At 40.0% G+C, this 22966-nt stretch overlaps 1 protein-coding gene across 4 annotated transcripts in view; it reads right to left on the bottom strand.

The window, feature by feature from the left end:
* ALS2 (alsin Rho guanine nucleotide exchange factor ALS2) overlaps nucleotides 1-22966 on the bottom strand; it is a 558121-nt gene that overhangs the window by 221675 nt on the left and 313480 nt on the right. For all 4 annotated transcript variants that reach the window (XM_053698688.1, XM_053698690.1, XM_053698692.1 and 1 more), the window contains exon 13: nucleotides 10968-11130. In XM_053698688.1, coding sequence (XP_053554663.1) covers nucleotides 10968-11130 — 163 coding nt within the window. The remainder of the gene's footprint in view (nucleotides 1-10967; nucleotides 11131-22966) is intronic.

The following is a 22966-nucleotide window of genomic DNA, read 5'->3' as shown; positions in this document are numbered from 1 at the left end:
AGGCTTCGTTCTTAAAAGCCCGGGAAGAAGGAACTGCCCTAGCCATTATCCTCTCAGGAGGCTGTTGTCCTGCCTTCTCATAAGTCAAACGGATGATACTTCTCTTTTTTTTTTTTTTTAAATCTCTTTATTGATTGCCGCACAAAAAAAAAAAATGACAAAGAGCAATTCTTAAAATATAATATACAATATACAAAGATCATACCTTGTTGTCATTTACATTACTTGTCAGACTCAAAAAATGTAAACAATACTAGACAACAAAATCTGAAAAACAACATATAATAATCATTTGTCGGCATTTTTATGTTTTGACTCCTCGTGGCACTTGGCCAAGAGGGGCTGGGGGGAGAGGGAAAAAAAAGAAGGAAAGAAAGAAAGAAGAAGAAGAAAAAAAAAAAAAAAAAAAAAAAAGACACCCTTATAATATTTTTTACTTTGAACCTCCTACTCTCTGTGTTTATATCTCGGCAGGATACCTAATCCAACTATATGGAAACAATTCTAATACTACCATCTCAATAAAACTGATGGAAGATAAAAAGGGTGCTAATATCTGTTTTTGGATGGCTAAAGAATATGTCTTAATAATAGAGTACCACCCATATAAAAAAAATGTAATTCTTTTTTCTGACGGGGTCTGAAGATGGTAAGATTAAAAAATGATCTGTTCCTGTATCATCTGAAAAACTACCGAGAGAGGGGGAGCTCTTCTCGCTTTCCAACTTTTTAAAATACACTGTCTTACAACTAATATTGTGATGTTTAAGGGGTATACCCAGTGACAATCTTGATTACTAGAAGTCTTAAATAATAGGACGATATCCTGGAATGTGAGGGAGATAGATGAGTTATGAACAGTATTGAACCAGTATGTAATTTTTTGCCATAGCTGCCTTATCTTAGGACAGGCCCAGAACATGTGAACCAGATCGGCATTTTGATAATGACATCTTGGACACTCTGCGGATCCGACCTGATAGAATTTAGCTATTTTCGCTGGATGTAAATAGAAATTATAAGTTTCATGTGTGATTCCTTCCAATTTGAAGGAATTAAACACTTATCTAGACTATTAAAACTCTGGTGAATTCTATCGTGATCTATGTCTGGAATTAACGGTATCCAGAAATTACAGATCTTATCCACAAGGCCTTGAGTTTGTTTTGACAACATGATATCATACATTAATGAAATTGATGTTATGCCCGTAATAAATCTTTGTAAAAGAGTCACATCAGACCACACAATAGGCAAAGGTAACTTCCATTTTTGTGCAGAAATAAAATACTGAATCTGAAAAAATGCAAATAAATCAGATCTGGGTAGATTAAATGAGGCAAACAAGATTTCCCCTTGTAATACTAAGTCGTCCGGGCCTAATATTTGACATACCCGATTTAAACCTTTTTCTGCCCATAGCTTAAAGGACCTCTGATTAATACCAGGTAAAAAAAGTGGATTACCCTGGATAGGGAGGAATTCCGAAAAAGAAAAATCTATCTCTAATATTTTACAAAATTTTTGCCATGCAAGAACTATATTTTTAAATGTAATCAATGTAGAGACATTAGAAGGTAGCTGTCTAGGTTTGCAGTGTATTATAGCTGCCAACGCAAAAGGATGTATTAAAAAAGATTCTTCTTCAAAAGTAGAATATATATTTGTTTTGGCCAGCCAGTCAATTGCAATTTTTAATAATGAGGCGATGTTATATAACATATAGCCCGGCTGCCCCTGATTTCTGTGTTAGTCTAGCTAATGAAATGCAAGGTTTTTTATTGCCCCATATAAATTTCGAGAAATGCGAACACAGTTTTCTTAAATCACTATTACGTAAAAGTAATGGTAAATTTTGTAGGGGGTATAGCAACCGTGGAAAAATAATGGTTTTAACTAAATTGACTCTCGCTGATGAAGATAAAGGAAAGGAGGTCCATAGTTGTAGATCAACTTTGATTTTTTGAAATAGAGATATGTAGTTATCACTATACCAGTATTTAGGATTTTTATGTAAAACGAGCCCCAGATATTTAATGGACTCCACCTCCTTAAAAACATTAATAGAAAATCTGGAAGATGATTTACCTACGATCATCAATTCACTTTTCCCAGTATTTACTCTATACCCTGAGAAAGAGCTGAACTCTTCCAACAAATGAATCAAGATTGGGATGGATTGTTGTAGATTTTCTATAAAAAGTAAAATATCATCCGCATATAGTAATATATTCAAACAAGACGAACCTAGTGGGATCCCAGTTAGATACTTTCTCACCTGGATCGCAAGTGGTTCTAGCGCTATGTTAAACAATAAGGGTGATAATGGGCATCCTTGCCGTGTACCACGCTGCAATAATATTTTAGAAGAAGTAATCCCATTGACCACTAGATAAGAAATAGGTTCTGAATATATTTTATAGATGCATTGTGCAAAATTCCCTCTAATACCAAATTTTCCTAATGATATAAATAAGTGCTCCCACACTATGGAGTCGAACGCTTTAACTGCGTCTAATGTTAAAACTGCCCTGTCATGACTTCTATTTGGCTGCTCATGATTCCAAGTGTAATCCAAAAAAGTTGTTAATTTACGTATATTCTTGCTTGAATTTCTATTGGTCATGAACCCAGATTGATCTGGATGGATAAGTTTTTGTAGACAGAGCGCGAACCTGTTAGCTAAAATAGCTGTTAGAATCTTGTAGTCAGAGTTTAAGACCGATATCGGTCTATAAGAAGCTGGGGTCCTCTGCGTCTTTGTCTTTCTTCAATATGAGAGAGATATTAGCCATTGAGAAATAGGCTGAAATCGGCGTACTATCTGTATAATATTTATTAAAAAGCAGCTCTAAAACTGGCACTAGTTCTTCCTTTAAACACTTATAAAACTCCGATGGAAATCCATCCGGGCCGGCCGCTTTGTTACCTTTCAGTTTATAAATGGCATTGCCAATTTCTTCTCTAGTTATAGATTCATTTAATACCTTCAGGTCCTCCTCTGAAATTTCTGGGGTCACTATTTTGGACCAGAATCTCTCTTGATTATCAACATTTATCTCTACTGTAGAATATAAATTCTGATAATAAGCAGCGAAAATTTCGCAAATTTTCCCTGTTTCAAAATGTCTATTCTCACTATCTTTAATGACAGATATAAAGTTTTTTTTCTTTCTGCATTTAGTAAGACTAGCTAGATATTTAGCTGACCTCCCATGGAAACCCCTGTACAATCTGTTTAATCTTAATTCCTCAGCTATCAGTTTTTGTTTTAAATAGAGATCTCGTTCCTTTCTAGTAGCAATATAACTGTCCCAGTTTTGCTGTGAGTGATCCTGTTGTACCTGGATATACATCTTCTGTACACTTGTTGCCAGTGCAACTTCTCTAGCTTTTATCTTTTTCGAACGAACATTTAGATACGCAACAATCTCTCCCCTAAGCACAGCTTTAGCCGCTTCCCAAAATATTTCAATTTTATTTCTATAATCAACATTATCCATCGCATATTCATGCCACTTTATTTGTAACCATGAACGAAATCTAGGCTCAAAACATAAAGAACGAGGAAAAGAAAATACCGTATTCTGAAAATTACCTTTGTTCCTCAAAAGGACTGTTAAAGATATTATTGCGTGGTCCGATATCAAGATCTCTCCAATATCAGGCTTTACTTGCCAAATAGAGAGTGATTCAGCAACCAGGAACAGGTCAATCCTGGAAAATGTTCTATGCGCACGTGATTCACAAGTATATCTAAGACTGTCAGGATTTTGGATCCGCCAAATGTCTGCCAATTTTAATTTATTACAAAATTTCTTAAAGTATTTTGCAGTATATCTGTTACTAACTATATTTCTTTGTGAGAATCGATCTAAAGCAGGATCTAATGTCATATTAAAGTCTCCACAGACTACTAAATTTTGGTTTTTATATGGAAATACCTTATTTTGAATTTTCTCCCAAAACTCCACTGATAATCTATTCGGTGCATATATATTGCAAATTACAAACTTTATGTTTTTAACTTCTATTTGAAGTAGGATATATCTCGCTTGACTATCAACCTCTATCTTGATTATTTTCTAATCTAATTGTTTATGCAATAAAATTACTACGCCGCATTTTTTATTTGAACCTTTAGTTGAGATTACTTCACCAACCAATTTAATCTTTAATTTAGCTGCTTCTATCTAATTTAAATGAGTTTCCTGAAGGCAGACTGTCGGGCTGCATCTTACCTAGAGTTTTAATCACTAGTTTGCGTTTCACTGGGGATGATATCCCCCCCCACATTCCAGGACAACATACTAACACTACCTGTCATTTTTATTTATTATAAAACCAACTTCCATGTTTTGTCGTAGGAGAAACAAAAAAAAAAAAAAAAAAAAAAAAAAAAAAGGAAGAAAAAACCACACAAAGTACGAAATAATTAATCCAAAAGGGAACCCTCATTCTAAACATCGAAATCAATAATCAAACACTTGAAGTATATTCTATACATTTCATTGTTATCCCACAGTTTTTAAAAATTAAATAATCTCAGTTACTTCATTAAATACTTGTCTACTGCCTTTATCATCTATTACAATTCTAGCCAGGTACATCAACCATGATACTTCTCAGCCAATAAGATAGTGAAGTCGCAGTGGCCCTCTGCATCAACCAGCATATAAAACAAAGAAGAGGATTATCTGAAATTCTTAGGTAAAAAAACTAACTTGGAATATAAAACTGCCTTATCCGCATGGAATACCAGATAAGGGGGTTCACGCTGTAAAGAAGATAACTCAGAGACTCTGGGAGCAGAGGCGACGGCCGACAAAAACAGAACCTTCCAGGATAGAAGTTTAAGATCAACAGAATGCATAGGCTCAAACTGAGCTTGCTGTAACACTCAAAGAACAAGATTGAGGCTCCAAGGGGGTGCAACAGGTTTAAATTCAGGCCTGATTCTAACCAGAGTCTGAACAAAGGACTGTACATCAGGAAGGTATGCTAATCTCTTGTGCAGTAGGACCGACAGGGCAGAAATCTGACCCTTCAGAGAACTAGCCGACAGGCCCTTTTCCAGACCATCCTGAAGAAAAGATAGAATTTGAGCAATTCTCACAATGTGCCAGAGAAAACCGTGTTCCTCATACCAAAGTAGGTAAGTACGCCACACCTTGTGGTAAATACGGCGAGTAACAGGCTTACTAGCCTGGATTAGAGTATCTATGACTCTCTCAGAAAAACCTCTTTTGGATAAGACTAGGCGTTCAATCTCCACGCAGTCGGTCTCAGAGAATCTAAGTTTTGATGCATGAATGGTCCCTGCATTAGATGATCCGCTCGGAATGGCAATCTCCATGGAGGGGAGGAGGACATCCTCACCAGATCTGTGAACAATGTGCTTCGCGGCCTAGATGTTGTGGTGACATTTTTATTACAGGGATATTGGAATATAGCTCACAGATTTTATAACTGACAATTCACATAGCTGGTTTATTCAAGTAGTTCTTTTGTCTAGTGTAGTCTAGAAAGACACACCCAATGGTCTTTTTGAGTGACATTTGATAAGCCACTCCCTTTTGAATTGGGTTATAAAATACTGTAACACCAGAGCCTCTGTCTCTCTATTTTAGCCTGCTCCTGCTAAAAGATGGATGATGTTGGACACAGAGAATCTGGCTAAGTATTTCTGGGATAATATTCTGTGTAGCAGTATTGCACAATTGGGGTTAGTGTAGAAGAGTTGCCCTGTATTAATTAAATTTTGGACTGTTTATCTGTAAAATAGATTTATATATATATATATACCTGTAAATATTTATCTTATTATTAACATATATTGATTCCTAAATAAACTGTTTGACAAATAATGGAGGACCCCTCATAGAGTTTATTTCACAATTTATCTGTGTTGGTTTTAGTGGTACCACCATAGAGATTTAGTATATTATATTTAGTAGAAAGTAAAGATATTTTAAATTAATAGATAACCACAGATGGCACTATTAGAATTACCAGGGCTAGCTCCTGCTTGATGCGAGCAATGACCCGAGGTAGGAGAGCCAACTGAGGAAAAATATATTTCAAGTCCAGGATTGGATGGTAAGTCCCCTCCTTTTTGGGGACAACAAAGAGGTTTGAGTAAAAACCTAGACCCCTTTCTGAGGCAGGCACCGGGACGATTACTCCCAGGGAGGAAAGATCCCGAACACAATCTAAGAAAGCTGCCCTCTTCCCTGGTTTTGAAGATAGTCTTGAAAGAAGGAATCTGCCCGTTGGAGGGCAAGATTTGAACCCTATTTTGTATCCCTGAGATACGACCTCTTACACCCAAGGATCCTGAACCCAAGACCCGGATCGGGGCTGCCCCTTCATGCAGATTTGTTATCTGTGGGCTTCATGGTCTCTTTGGATTTGTTCCAAGTCTGGCTAGGCTTCCAGGTACCATTGGACTGTTCAGGATTGGAGGATGATTGAGTCCTCTGGGTCTTGTCTGACCGAAAGGAACGAAAATTAGAGAACTGACGTCCCTTGGGTCTATTTTTCTTATCTTGGAGGAATGAACCCTTTCCCCCCATAACAGTGGAAATGATAGAATCAAGACCTGGTCCAAATAAAACCTTCCCCTTGAATAGTAGAGAGAGGAGTCTAGATTTAGAGACCATATCAGCAGAACAGAACTTCAGCCAGAGGGCCCTGCAAGCCAGGACCACGAAACCTGAAGATTTGGCATTTAAGCAAGCAATCTGCATATTAGCATCACAGATAAAGGAGTTGGCTATCCTTAAAGCCTTAATCCCATCCTGAATATCCTCAAGAGTGTATTCCACTTTAATTAACTCCGATAAGAGTCACACCAATAAGTGGCTGCCCCTGCAACCGCGGTCACAGCTGCTACCGGTTGGAAAAGGAAACCCATATGTTGACAAACATTCTTCTCAAGAAGCTTTCCAAATTCTTATCCATAGGATCCCGGAAAGAGGAGATATCCTAGTCTAGAGAAATAGTAGTACGTTTGGTGAGCGTAGAAATGGCACCATCCACCTTTTACAGATGAGAATCCGGAACTGGAATTAAAATTTTTAAAAGTTGTGCAAGGAGATAAAGGAGTTCCAATCCTTTCCCATTCATTTGCAATAATGCTTGCCTTCTTGTCTTTATAAACCCTATCTAGTTTAGGAATTTTAGGTTCCTCTGGAAGCTTAGCTTCTGGAACCTCCAGAGTAGACAAAAACTCCTTTAAAAGAAAACGGAGATGTTCAATATTAAATCTAAAGCTAGGTTCCTCTGAGGCAGGAGGCTTAACTTCTGAAACCTCTGACTCAGAAAGTTCACCATCAGACGCAACAGAGGTTAATTCGTCCTCAGAAAGTTGATGCAGACTAGCTCATTCTGACTGAAAAGAAATCAGTAGAACTATGTTAGACCTTTCTCTTCCGTTTCCCAGAGATAGGCAATGCATTTAGGGCCGAAGAAACCGCGGATTGTAACTGAGAACTAAACCACCTCCAGTTGGAGGGATATGCGTGCCGCAGGGAACGGTTTGTGGGGAAGGGTTATGGAGTTAAGGTAGGCATCTCCTGGACAATAGAGTGAGGTGGAAGGCTCAGAGGATATACAGTTATATGAAGGATTAACTGTTGTAGCCTTCCTAGCTTTTAAAACAACCCCTATACAGATTGAACAGAATTGAGCCGGTGGACAAACCATGGCCTCTTCACAATATAAACAAGCATTGGATATAGCAATAGCAGGAACTGAACCCTCTGAAGGGTTAACATTGGTGTCCTCCATAGCGTGATAATGGTTCACCACAGAAAAGGGAAAAAAGCACTGCTGCGCAAAAAGGCACCTACACCTAGGCCGGGATACTCACCACCTCCCAGTAACCAGGATCTGTAGATTAGTCAGTAAACTCTCTGCTAAGGAAAAAACTGCAGTCTGAGACAACCAGAGCTGCTAGCGAGGAGGAAATATGGCCGGTCACGTGATCGCATAAGAGACCGCCCCCACAGAAAACAAAGTGTGCGAAGCTGAAGAAGCTGCATAGCGCATACAAAAAATAAAGAGGCCATCCTGCATCAATATGTCAAAAGAAGACACCCTCATGAGCCATAAACCCCTTCACGAGTGCTCCAATCTACAGAGCTAATCAGTACATGCCCCCAACTGCTCCAGTCTCATAACCTCAACTACTGGGGAAACATAACCCCAGATCCCATAGGGAATAAACACTTGTCACACTGTGAATAAAGCCGTCCCTGCCTTACTATTAGGGGAGTGATAACACCCACTAGGCACATTCCCATAAAAAAATAATGGGACTTACCCCAGGATCAGTGCTGTGGAGCAGACACAGTAACTCAAAGTGTGACAGACTCTGCTTTCCTGACAGGGATCTGAGTGAATGGAGTAAAACAGTGCAACTCGTTAACACTGGTTACGCAGGGGTTGCTAGGTTGAGCATCCAGATCAATATAGAAAACGTCCCTGTCACATCTGGATCTAACGTTCACCACCACTCTCACTGAGCGATTTACGTGGTTATTGCAAAAGCCCCAGTACTCTCTTGTAAGTAAAATACCCATTAAAGGACTATCTTCTTCTAACACTTTCTCTGCCATCCTCCTTAAGTGACGAAAGGCAAAGAATGACTGGGGGGATAGGGAAAGTGGGAGGGATATTTATAGCCTTTGGCTAGGGTGTCTTTGCCTCCTCCTGGTGGCCAGGTGTTGATATTCCCAACAGTAATGAATGAACTTGTGGACTCTCCCTGCCCTTGGAAAGAAAAGCCACAGTACCATGGTATCCTTCACTTCAAAGAAGAGTATACCCCTTTTACATGAGGTGTGCTTTGTAGGTGGTATTTGCAGTGTTTACTGTCCACACAGCAATTACATCAGGTAGTGACAGGAGTCCCTTTTAAAGGAACAAGGGGAATTGCATTAAAAAAAATTAGGTCTCATGCTTTTATATGTAACTCAAGGGGGGATATGGGTCTGAAAAAGAACCACCTCTCTAGTATATTCATTTTTCAAGGTGCCTAATCATGCAGTTAAAAGGGATAGTAAAGTCCAAATTAAGCTTTCATGATTCAGATAGGGCATGTCATTTTAAACAACTTTCTAATATACTTTTATCATAAAATTTGCTTTGTTCTCTTCGTATTCTTAGTTGAAAGCTAAACATACGTAGGCTCATATGCTAATTTTGAAGCCCTTGATGGCCGCCTCATATCTGAATGCATTTGACAGTTTTTCACAGCTAGAGGGCAGTAGAGTCAGCACTAATTGCCTGAAATGCAAGTTTGTCAAAAGATCTGAGATAAGGGGGTAGTCCTTAGAAGCTTAGAAACAAGGTAATCACATAGGTAAAAAGTATATTTCTATAACAGTGTTGGTTATGCAAAACTGGGGAATGGTAAATAAAGGGACTACCTATCTTTTTAAACAATAACATTTTTGCTGTTTACTATCCCTTTAATCATCTAAATGTTAGAATTCAAAGCCGAGAATTACCTCTAAAGAAAGCAGTTTAACTAAAGTAAAATGGAAACTAAGGGAGCCATTCTTGCCCCAATATAAAAAAACTACATTGTGGCAAGCAGTGGTGGTTCTAGCAATCAGTAGCTAATTCAAGTTATTCCCATGTATTTAAATAAGGGGTTGTATGTCCCTTTATGAGTGGTGGGGCCTGACATAAGCATAATACTGTGTATTGATTTTATTTTAGACATTAGCTCTTCAGTTCCTATGCCAGTAATCAGTCACAGTTACCTTTCACATGAACCCGCACAATAAAAAAAACACTGACAACTTCAGATTGTTGCTGGTTAGTGCTATACACACCTAATATTATATGTAGCACTCCTAATGTGAAAACTGGCATACCCTAGTACTATACTGAGCCAATACAAAATATAAAATATTCCCTGCTCTTACTGAGGCCAGTCTGGTTCTCTGATGCCATCCTTTGTTCCACTGTGGAGTTTACAGGTACAGCCACTACATTAGATGCAACTGCCTAGATGTTGCAGTAGTACGCCTCAGCCTTCTACTCCCTACAATTTCAAGTAGCTGTAAGCGTAAGGTGAAAAGCTGCAGGGTTAGTGCTATACAAACCTAATACTATATGTAGCACTCCTAATGTGCAAACTGGCATACCCTAGTACTATACTGAGCCAATACAAAACATAAAATATTCCCTGCTCTTACTGAGGCCAGTCTGGTTCTCTGATGCCATCCTTTGTTCCACTGTGGAGTTTACAGGCACAGCCACTCCATTAGATGCAACTGCCTAGATGTTGCAGTAGTACGCCTCAGCCTTCTACTCCCTACAATTTCAAGTACCTGTAAGCGTAAGGTGAAAAGCTGCAGGGACATGTATCTGATCTGGTGTTTCAATTGGGCATTTAAAACATGCATTAATATAACTACATGGACAATGCATGTGATCTAACATATAGCTAACATGAAAATGGATCCAGGAGCAAGGCAACTATGTTCTCACTTGGGGGTATATAATAATAGGTATAAGGGGGCTACCAGGTGAAGGCATCTGAGGTCTCATTTGAGTATGTAGATCTCATAATGGGAATGGAGGTGCTAGTTATCAGATCTGAGGTCTCACTTAGGAATAAAGTTGGCATAAATAGGCAGGACATGTGGAAGATATGGGTACATAATTACATAGTAAAATATTACAAAAAAAGATAAAATATTAGATGACTGAGTTACTCTACGATGTACCACATTGGAGATTTTAATAACTACAATGTCTCTTTAAAACTAAATTTCTATGCAGAGCAGAACTTTAGGCATTAATTATGATTTTAAGTAACTATAACTAACACACCAAGCATACTTAACACGCCAACTGAAAAAACAAGTGCAATCTAGATAATGAGTAATAGAGGTAATCCTCTAGCAGCTAAGGAGTGAAAACTAAACAGATAAGTAAAGCTGCCTTACCACTTCGAAACATGTGGCCAGTTTGAGCAAAAGCCTGGAGTATTCAAGCAGTCTGCCCACTGGCAAGTAGAAAAGAGTGTTGAGAATCTCAGTCAGTGAGCTGTTCTCCTCCTTACTCCCACAAAGACTCAGCAATAGATCCTGGTTCCTGCTGAAGAAATCCCTGAAATGCAAGCCCATTTTATAATTACGTTTCTGAATAATTCTAGCTTAAGTTGCATAAAACCACCTACAAAATAGCAGATGTCCAAGGGTTTATACAGGAGACCATAAGAGAATACAACATTCAAATAAATATGACTACCAAAGAGCAATGTACCCTATCCTTTTTAATGTAAGTGCCTGCACACGTTCAATGTTCTTTGTCATGAGCTGAATGTGCCAAAAAGTGCAAATAAAATGTTAAATAAATGTAAAGCATTTGAATTATGCCTGACTATCTCCAAAACTAATTGTAATTTGTTCCCTTACTCAGATGGCAAGTGACCCAGTTTCAAAAGTATATTAATAGAAACAAAAAGCATGTGTTTATATAAACATTTTTTATGTTAGCAACTTATTTGAAAAACATATGGGATAATTATAAGCAAAGTACATGCATAGATCCAGAAAGCTATATACTCCATATTTATAGAGGGGCCAGGAATCAGTCAGTAAATCAATTGCAAAGAAAAAAGGATCATAGATAGCAATCAGGTATTTAGCATGTCTGCTACCTTCTCTGTTCTCCTGCTTCATCCAAGTCCTGCGATGATGTCAGATGACGGACAATAAACAACCAGTCAAATTCTTGTGAAAATATGGGCAATCTGCAATCTGATTTGGCAAGGGAAGTGCATGCATGGAGGTTAACGTCTAATAAAGTTTGACTTTCTACATGCTTTTTCTAACTGCATTTCACATATTTGCTGCACCAGTGCAGACTGTCAAAATCTCACAAGAATTAGGATCACAGCCAAATGCTTCACTATAACCCCCTGCAACCATAATGTACAGCTTGGGGAGATGTGTGACCCCAGTGAAAGAGCTGAAGAGGAACTTTGGAGGTACAGATACTAACACAAATATGCATAAGCAGCCAGATACAAAGCAATTGATGGCAATATTTTAGATCTAGGACTTTATTTATACCATTAAAGCCTGAGGTTCACACTAGTTTTCTTTATTAAAGGGACAATAAAGTGAAGATTAAACTTTAAAATTGTATGCTCTGAATCATTAAACAACTTTTCAAAGCACTTCTATTATAAAATTTGCTTGATTCTCTATACTTTATTGATGAGAATAACTAGGTAGGCTCAGGAGCAGCAATGCACTACTGGGTGCTAGCTGAGCACATTCAGTGAGCAAATTACAAGGAGCATATATGTGAAGCCACAAATACTGTCCCTTTAATATGTAATGATAAGAATCTGGGAGCAGAGCAAATAGATGGTGACGATGGAACAGACTATATTCAGACAAGAACCAGGAAATGATTAAAATGGGAGAGGTTGTACTGACGTCTAAATTAAATTACAATGCTCTCACAGCTCAACAAAGTCTTATTGTGATATGTTCAACTAAGTACATCTATCTTTGAAACACAGTTTGAAAAAACTAAATTTATGCTTACCTGATAAATTTCTTTCTTTACGGACATGGAGAGTCCACAATGTCATTCCAATTACTAGTGGTATATTTAACTCCTGGCCAGCAGGAGAAGGCAAACAGCAACCCAGCAAAGCTGTTAAGTGTAACTGCCTTACCCATAACCCCCAGTCATTCAGCCGAAGGAAATGGAAAAGGAAGAAACACAAGGGTGAAAAGGTGCCTGAAGTTTACACAAAAAACTGCCGAATTATAATTAAAAGAGGGCGGGGTTGTGGACTCTTTATGTCCGGAAAGCGATTTATCAGGTAAGTATAAATTTTATTTTATTTTTTTTGACATGGAGAGTCTACAACAACATTCCAATTACTAGTGGTAACCAATACCCAAGCTAGAGGACACGGAATGAACAGGGAGGGAGAAAAAAAAATGGCAGGAGGACCTAAAGAGACGGCACCACCGCTTGAAGAACCTTTCTCCCAAACGAGGCCTCAATGGAGGCAAAAGTATCAAATTTGTAGAATTTGGAAAAAGTATGCAGAGAGGACTAAGTAGCCGCCTTGCAAATCTGTTCCACAGAAGCTTCATTTTTGAAAGCCCAAGACGAGGATACAGCCCTAGTGGAATGAGCCGTAATTCTCTCAGGAGGCTGCTGTCCAGCAGTCTAATAAGCCAAACAAATCAAATTTCTCAACCAGAGAGAGAAGTAGAAGTGGCCTTCTGACCCTTAGGTTTTCCAGAGAAAACAATAATCAGGGCAGAAGATTGCCGAAAATCTTTAGTAGCTTGTAAGTAAAACTTTAGAGCCCGCACAACATCCAACTTATGCAAAAGACGTTCCTTTTGAGAAGAAGTATTAGGACAAAGAGAAGGAACAACAATTTCCTGATTAATGTTTCGATCCGATACTACCTTAGGGAGAAAACCCAATTTAGTACGAAGGACTGCCTTATCAGCATAAAAAAAACATAATTTATGCTTACCTGATAAATTTATTTCTCGTGTAGTGTATCCAGTCCACGGATCATCCATTACTTGTGGGATATTCTCCTTCCCAACAGGAAGTTGCAAGAGGATCACCCACAGCAGAGCTGCTATATAGCTCCTCCCCTCACTGCCATATCCAGTCATTCGACCGAAACAAGCAGAGAAAGGAGAAACCATAGGGTGCAGTGGTGACTGTAGTTTAATTAAAATTTAGACCTGCCTGAAAAGGACAGGGCGGGCCGTGGACTGGATACACTACAAGAGAAATAAATTTATCAGGTAAGCATAAATTATGTTTTCTCTTGTTAAGTGTATCCAGTCCACGGATCATCCATTACTTGTGGGATACCAATACCAAAGCTAAAGTACACGGATGATGGGAGGGACAAGGCAGAAACTTAAACGGAAGGAACCACTGCCTGTAGAACCTTTCTCCCAAAAACAGCCTCCGAAGAAGCAAAAGTATCAAATTTGTAAAATTTGGAAAAAGTATGAAGCGAAGATCAAGTTGCAGCCTTGCAAATCTGTTCAACAGATGCCTCATTTTTAAAGCCCCAGGTGGAAGCCACAGCTCTAGTAGAATGAGCTGTAATCCTTTCAGGAGGCTGCTGTCCAGCAGTCTCATAGGCTAAACGGATTATACTCCGAAGCCAAAAAGAAAGAGAGGTTGCCGAGGCCTTCTGACCTCTCCTCTGTCCAGAGTAAACAACAAACAGGTTAGATGTTTGGCGAAAATCTTTAGTAACCTGTAAGTAAAACTTCAAGGCACGGACTACGTCTAGATTATGCAAAAGACGTTCCTTCTTTGAAGAAGGATTAGGACATAATGATGGAACAACAATCTCTTGATTGATATTCTTGTTAGAAACACCTTAGGTAAAAACCCAGGTTTTGTACGCAGAACAACTTTATCTGAATGAAAGATCAGATAAGGAGAATCACAATGTAAGGCAGATAACTCCGAGACTCTTCGAGCCGAGGAAATAGCCATCAGAAAAAGAACTTTCCATGAAAGAAGTTTGATATCAATAGAATGAAGGGGTTCAAACGGAACCCCTTGAAGAACTTTAAGAACCAAGTTTAAGCTCCATGGAGGAGCAACAGGTTTAAACACAGGCTTAATTCTAACTAAAGCCTGACAAAATGTCTGAACGTCTGGAACTTCTGCCAGACGCTTGTGTAAAAGAATAGACATAGCAGAAATCTGTCCCTTTAAAGAACTAGCTGATAATCCTTTGTCCAAACCCTCTTGGAGGAAGGACAATATCCTAGGAATCCTAACCCTACTCCATGAGTAATTCTTGGATTCACACCAATGAAGATATTTACGCCATATCTTGTGGTAAATTTTCCTGGTGACAGGCTTTCCTGCCTGTATTAAGGTATCAATTACTGACTCGGAGAAGCCACGCTTTGATAGGATCAAGCGTTCAATCTCCATGCAGTCAGTCTCAGAGAAAGTAGATTCGGATGATTGAAAGGACCTTGTATTAGAAGGTCTTGTCTCAGAGGCAGAGTCCATGGTGGAAAGGATGACATGTCCACTAGGTCTGCATACCAGGTCCTGCGTGGCCACGCAGGCGCTATCAATATCACCGATGCTCTTTCCTGTTTGATTTTGGCAATCAGACGAGGGAGCAGAGGAAACGGTGGAAACACATAAGCCAGGTTGAAGAACCAAGGCACTGCTAGAGCATCTATCGGTGCCGCTTCTGGGTCCCTGGACCTGGATCCGTAACAAGGAAGCTTGGCGTTCTGGCGAGATGCCATGAGATCCAATTCTGGTTTGCCCCAACGGAGAACCAATTGAGGAAACACCTCCGGATGGAGTTCCCATTCCCCCGGATGAAAAGTCTGACGACTTAGAAAATCCGCCTCCCAGTTCTCTACACCTGGGATATGGATCGCTGACAGGTGGCAAGAGTGAGAGTCTGCCCAGAGAATTATCTTGGAGACTTCTGACATCGCTAGGGAACTCCTGGTTCCCCCTTGATGGTTGATGTAAGCCACAGTCGTGATGTTGTCCGACTGAAATCTGATGAACCTCAGTGTTGCTAGCTGAGGCCAAGCCAGAAGAGCATTGAATATTGCTCTTAACTCCAGAATATTTATTGGGAGGAGTTTCTCCTCCTGAGTCCATGAACCCTGAGCCTTCAGGGAGTTCCAGACTGCACCCCAACCTAGAAGGCTGGCATCTTTTGTTACAATTGTCCAATCTGGTCTGCGAAAGGTCATACCCTTGGACAGATGGGCCCGAGATAACCACCAGAGAAGAGAATCTATGGTTTCCTGATCCAGATTTAGTAGAGGGGACAAATCTGTGTAATCCCCATTCCACTGACTTAGCATGCATAATTGCAGCGGTCTGAGATGCAGGCGCGCAAATGGCACTATGTCCATCGCCGCTACCATTAAGCCGATTACTTCCATGCACTGAGCCACCGTGGGGCGCGGAATGGAGTGAAGAACACGGCAAGCATTTAGAAGTTTTGATAACCTGGACTACGTCAGGTAAATTTTCATTTCTACAGAATCTATTAGAGTCCCTAGGAAGGAAACCCTTGTGAGAGGAGATAGAGAACTCTTTTCTTCGTTCACTTTCCACCCATGCGACCTCAGGAATGCCAGAACTATCTCTGTATGAGATTTGGCAATTTGAAAGCTTGACGCCTGTATCAGGATGTCGTCCAGGTAAGGAGCCACCGCTATGCCTCGCGGTCTTAGGACCGCCAGAAGTGAGACCAGAACCTTTGTAAAAATTCTTGGGGCTGTAGCCAACCCGAATGGAAGAGCTACAAATTGGTAATGCCTGTCTAGAAAGGCAAACCTCAGGAACTGATGATTCTTGTGAATCGGAATATGAAGATAGGCATCCTCTAAGTCCACTGTGGTCATGTACTGACCCTCTTGGATCATGGGTAAAATGGTTTGAATAATTTCCATCTTGAATGACGGAACTCTGAGGAATTTGTTTAGGATCTTTAAATCCAAAATTGGTCTGAAGGTTCCCTCTTTTTTGGGAACCACAAACAGATTTGAATAAAACCCCTGTCCTTGTTCCGTCCGCGGAACTGGATGGATCACTCCCATTACAAGGAGATCTTGTACGCAGCTTAGGAATGCCTCTTTCTTTATCTGGTTTGCAGATAATCTTGAAAGGTGAAATCTCCCTTGTGGAGGAGAAGCTTTGAAGTCCAGAAGATCTCCCTGAGATATGATCTCCAACGCCCAGGGCTCCTGAACATCTCTTGCCCACACCTGGGCGAAGAGAGAGAGTCTGCCCCCTACTAGATCCGTTGTCGGATAGGGGGCCGCTCCTTCATGCTGTCATAGAGGCAGCAGCAGGCTTTCTGGCCTGCTTGCCCTTGTTCCAGGACTGGTTAGGTTTCCAGGCCTGCTTGGATTGAGCAAAAGTTCCCTCTTGTTTTGAAGCAGAGGAAGTTGATGCTGCACCTGCCTTGAAATTTCGAAAGGCACGAAAATTAGACTGTTTGGCCTTTGATTTGGCCCTGTCCTGAGGAAGGGTATGACCCTTACCTCCAGTAATGTCAGCAATAATTTATTTCAAACAGGGCCCGAATAAGGTCTGCCCCTTGAAAGGAATGTTGAGTAATTTAGACTTTGAAGTCACATCAGCTGACCAGGATTTGAGCCATAGCGCCCTACGCGCCTGGATGGCGAATCCGGAATTCTTAGCCATTAGTTTAGTCAAATGAACAATGGCATCAGAAACAAATGAGTTAGCTAGCTTAAGAGTTCTAAGCTTGTCAACAATTTCAGTCAATGGAGCTGTATGGATGGCCTCTTCCAGGGCCTCAAACCAGAATGCTGCCGCAGCAGTGACAGGCGCAATGCATGCAAGGGGCTGTAAAATAAAACCTTGTTGAATAAACATTTTCTTAAGGTAACCCTCTAATTTTTTATCCATTGGATCTGAAAAAGCACAACTGTCCTCAACCGGGATAGTGGTACGCTTTGCTAAAGTAGAAACTGCTCCCTCCACCTTAGGGACAGTCTGCCATAAGTCCCGTGTAGTGGCATCTATTGGAAACATTTTTCTAAATATAGGAGGTGGGGAAAAGGGCACACCGGGCCTATCCCACTCCTTACTAATAATTTCTGTAAGCCTTTTAGGTATTGGAAAAACATCAGTACTCACCGGCACTGCATAGTATTTATCCAGCCTACACAATTTCTCTGGCACTGCAATTGTGTCACAGTCATTCAGAGCAGCTAATACCTCCCCAAGCAATACACGGAGGTTCTCAAGCTTAAATTTAAAATTAGAAATCTCTGAATCAGGTCTCCCCGATTCAGAGACGTCACCCACAGACTGAAGCTCTCCGTCCTCAGGTTCTGCATATTGTGACGCAGTATCAGACATGGCTCTTACAGCATCTACGCGCTCTGTATCTCGTCTAACCCCAGAGCTATCGCGCTTGCCTCTCAATTCAGGCAATCTGGATAATACCTCTGACAGGGTATTACTCATGATTGCAGCCATGTCCTGCAAATTAATCGCTATGGGCGTCCCTGATGTACTTGGCGCCATATTAGCGTGCGTCCCTTGAGCGGGAGGCGAAGGGTCCGACACGTGGGGAGAGTTAGTCGGCATAACTTCCCCCTCGACAGACCCCTCTGGTGACAATTCTTTTATAGATAAAGACTGATCTTTACTGTTTAAGGTGAAATCAATACATTTAGTACACATTCTCCTATGGGGCTCCAACATGGCTTTTAAACATAATAAACAAGTATCCTCTGTTTCAGACATGTTTGTACAGACTAGCAATGAGACTAGCAAGCTTGGAAAACACTTTAAAGCAAGTTAACAAGCAATATAAAAAACGTTACTGTGCCTTTAAAAGAAACAAATTTTGACAACATTTGAAATAACAGTAAAAAAAGGCACTTACACTAACAAAATTTTTACAGTGTATGTAACAAGTCAGCAGAGCATTGCACCCACTTGCAAATGGATGATTAACCCCTTAATAACAAAACAGAATAATAAATGACAAAAACGTTTTTTAAACACAGTCACAACAACTGCCACAGTCTACTGTGGTTGTTACCCTCCTCAAACACGACTTTGAAGCCTTTTGAGCCCTTCAGAGATGTCCTGTATCATGCAGAGGGAAGCTGAATGTCTCTGTCAGTATCTTTAGCTGCACAGAAAAGCACTAAAAAAGGCCCCTCCCACTCATATTACAACAGTGGAAAGCCTCAGGAAACTGTTTCTAGGCAAAAATCAAGCCAGCCATGTGGAAAAAAACTAGGCCCCAATAAGTTTTGTCACCAAACATATATAAAAACGATTAACATGCCAGCAAACGTTTTATATTACACTTTTATAAGAGTATGTATCTCAGTTAATAAGCCTGATACCAGTCGCTAACACTGCATTTAAGGCTTAACTTACATTAATCCGGTATCAGCAGCATTTATCTAGCAAATTCCATCCCTAGAAATATGCTAACTGCACATACCTTATTGCAGGAAAACCTGCACGCCATTCCCCCTCTGAAGTTACCTCACTCCTCAGAATATGCGAGAACGGCAGTGGATCTTAGTTACTTCTGCTAAGATCCGTGGACTGGATACACTTAACAAGAGAAATAAGGTAGGGGGAAATCACACTGCAGAGCTGAAAGCTCAGATACTCTGCAAGCAGAAGGAATAGCCACAAGAAACAAAACCTTCCAGGATAACTGCTTTATATTAACAACATGCATAGGCTCGAACGGAGCCTGCTGTAAAACCTTAAGAACTAAATTAAGGTTCCATGGGGGAGCAACAGGTTTAAACACAGGCCTGATTCTAACCAGTGCCTGTACAAAGGCTTGAACACCTTGTAGATCGGCCAGACGTTTGTGCAAAAGGATAGATAACGCTGAAATTTGACCCTTTAGAGAACTAACCGATAAACCCTTATCCTGACAGGCTGGCTGGCATCTGTAGTCACAATTTCCCAAGAAGGTCTGAGAAAGCAAGTGCCCAGAGACAGATGTTCCTGAGACACCCACCATGAGAGAGAATCTCTTGTCAGAGGGTCCATATTTATCCTTTGAGCTAAATCCGAATGATCTCCATTCCATTGAGCATACAAAGCTGTAACGGTCATAGAGGGAACCGAGCAAAAGGAATGATGTCCATTGATGCCACCATAAGACCAATCACCTCCATGCATTGGGCCACAGATGGACAAAAAGCAGACTGGAGAGAAAGGCAGGAAGGAAGAATCTTGTCCTTTCTGACCTCCATCAGAAAGATCTTCATGGACAGGGAATCTATTATAGTCCCTAGGAAACACACTTTGGTAGATGGAACAAGATAACTTTTTTTCCAAATTCACCTTCCACCCATGGGAACGTAGAAAAGAAGACAGCATCTCTGTATGAGATTGGGCTAGTTGAAAAGTTGACACCTGAATTAAGATATCGTCTAGATAAGGCGCTACAGCAATTCCTTGGGATCTGATCACAGCCGAAAGTGCCCCCAGAACCTTTGTGAATATTCTGGGAGCGGTGGCCAGACCAAATGGAAGTGCAACAAATTGGAAGTGCTTGTCCAGAAAGGAAAACCTCAGATACTGATGGTGTTCCCTGTGTATGGGAACGTGAAGGTATGCGTCCTTCAGGTCTATGGTCGCCATAAACTGACTGAATCCTATTCTGTAACCCTGAGATACTATGTCCACCGACCAAGGGTCTGGAACATTGCGTAACCAGACTTGATGAAAAAGAGAAAGCCTGCCCCCCACAGGAATCGGGGGGGGGGGGGGGGGAACCTTCATAATGATTTAGAGTGTTTTGTTTTCTCTTATTCCAGGGCTGGTTGGATCTCCAAGAAGATCTGGGTTGTTCTGATTTAGATGAGGAAGAGGAGGACTTTTGTCCCTTAAAGTTACAAAAAGAACGAAAATTAGAAGTCCGACGACCTCTAGGTCTATTCTTCTTGTCCTGAGGTAAGAAAGATCCCTTTCCATCCGTAATCTCAGAAATGATCTCTGCCAGACCAGGTCCAAATGGAGTCTTTCCCTTGTAAGGCAAAGCCAAAAGCTTGGCCTTAGAAGAGACATCAGCCGACCAAGATTTTAACCACAGAGTCCTGCGAGCTAGAACCGTAAAGCTAGACATCTTAGCTCCCAGACAAATTATCTGCATATTGGCATCACAGATAAAAGTGTTGGCCAATTTAAGAGCTTTGATCCTATCCTGGATCTCCTCTACTGTAGTTTCCTCTGTAATAAGATCAGATAACGCATCGCACCAATAAGATGCAACTCCTGCAACCGTAGCAATACTCGCTGCTGGTTGCCACTGTAACCCCTGATGGACAAACATCTTTTTTAAGTAAGCCTCTAGCTTTTTATCCATTGGATCCTTAAAAGAGAAACTATCCTCTATTGGAATGGTAGTTCTCTTAGCAAGAGTAGAAAACATAATTTATGTAAGAACTTACCTGATAAATTCATTTCTTTCATATTGGCAAGAGTCCATGAGCTAGTGACGTATGGGATATACAATCCTACCAGGAGGCGCAAAGTTTCCCAAACCTTCAAAATGACTATAAATACACCCCTCACCACACCCACAATTCAGTTTAATGAATAGCCAAGTAGTAGGGTGATAAAATAAGGAGTAGAAAAGCATACAAAAAGAGGAATTGAAAAAATAATTGTGCTTTTATACAAAAAATCATAACCACCATAAAAAGGGTGGGCCTAATGGACTCTTGCCAATATGAAAGAATATGAAAGAAATTAATTTATCAGGTAAGTTGTTACATAAACTATGTTTTCTTTCATGTAATTGGCAAGAGTCCATGAGCTAGTGACGTATGGGATAGAAATACCCAAGATGTGGAAGTCCACAGAAGAGTCACTAGAGAGGGAGGGATACAATAACAACAGCTATTTCCACTGAGAAATTAAATCCACACAATAATTAAGTTTTTCTCAAAAAGCAAATCAAAAGCAGTAGAATCAAACTGAAACAGCTGCCTGAAGAACTTTTTCTACCAAAGACTGCTTCAGAAGAAGCAAATACATTAAAATGGTAAAAACAATAAAAGTATGCAAAGAAGACCAAATTACTGATTTGCAAATTTGAGCTGAAAAAGCTCCAAAAAATGCGACTGAGCTTAGTAGAATGAGCTGTAAAACCTTGAGGTGGAGCCTGCCCTGCCTCGAAATAAGCCTTGAAAAACAAAAGCTTTAATCAGGATGCCAAAGAAATGGCAGAGGCTTCCTAACCTTTTCTGGAACCAGAAAAACAACAGACTAGACGTCTTCTGAAAACCTAGTAACCTCGATATAGAATTATAAAGTTCTAACCACATCCAAAGGATGTAAAGAACTCTCAAAGAATTCTTTAGGATTAGGACACAAAGAAAGGACAACAATTTTGTTGTTCAAATTCACAACCTTAGAAAAAAAGAAGTCCACAAAACAACTTATCTAGATGAAAAAAATCAGATAAGGAGACACACAAGAGAGAGCTGATAAATCAGAAACTCTTGTAGCAGAAGAGATAGTCAAAAGAAACAACACTCTCCAAGAAAGTAAATAATCTTCAAAGAAAATATAGGCTCAAAAGAAAAGAGCCTGCAAAATCTTTAAACCAAATAAGACTCCAAAAAGGAGAAATGAATAAATGAACAGGCTTGATACCAACCAAAGCCTGAACAAAACCGTGAATATCAGGAAGTTGAAATTTGCAGACAAGCTTATCCAAACCATCCTGAAAAAACTGTAAAATCCTAGGAATTCTAAAAGAATACCAAGAGAATTTATGAGAAGAACACTATAAAATATAGGTTTTGCAAACCTGATAATACATGTTCCTTGAAACAGACTTATAAGCCTGCAACATAGCGATACTTCCATGACTAAAGACTAATCAATTTCCATACCCCCAAATTAGTAATTTGAGATCCCGATGGAAAAATAGCCCCTAAAACAAGAGGGCTGGCCAAAGATGGAAACTGGACATCTGAACAAGATGCACATACCAAACCTGTGTGGCCATGCTGATGCTATAAAAAACACATGACACTGTTCCAATATGATCTTGAAAATCACCTTTGGAAGAAAAAAACAAAGGCGGAAAGATGTAGTCAGGTTGCAAAACAAAGACACTGTTAATGCATCCACCATCTCCACCTTAGGACCCCTGGACCTGAAAAGGTACCTGGGAAATTGAGAAAACATCTGTACAGGGAGTGCAGAATTATTAGGCAAGTTGTATTTTGAGGATTAATTTTATTATTGAACAACAACCATGTTCTCAATGAACCCAAAAAACTCATTAATATCAAAGCTGAATAGTTTTGGAAGTAGTTTTTAGTTTGTTTTTAGTTATAGCTATTTTAGGGGGATATCTGTGTGTGCAGGTGACTATTACTGTGCATAATTATTA

This window comes from Bombina bombina, chromosome 1, assembly GCF_027579735.1.
Source record: "Bombina bombina isolate aBomBom1 chromosome 1, aBomBom1.pri, whole genome shotgun sequence".
Lineage (NCBI taxonomy): Eukaryota > Metazoa > Chordata > Amphibia > Anura > Bombinatoridae > Bombina > Bombina bombina.
The sequence above is the reverse complement of the archived record's forward strand: the minus strand, read 5'-3'. Positions and strand labels throughout refer to the sequence as shown.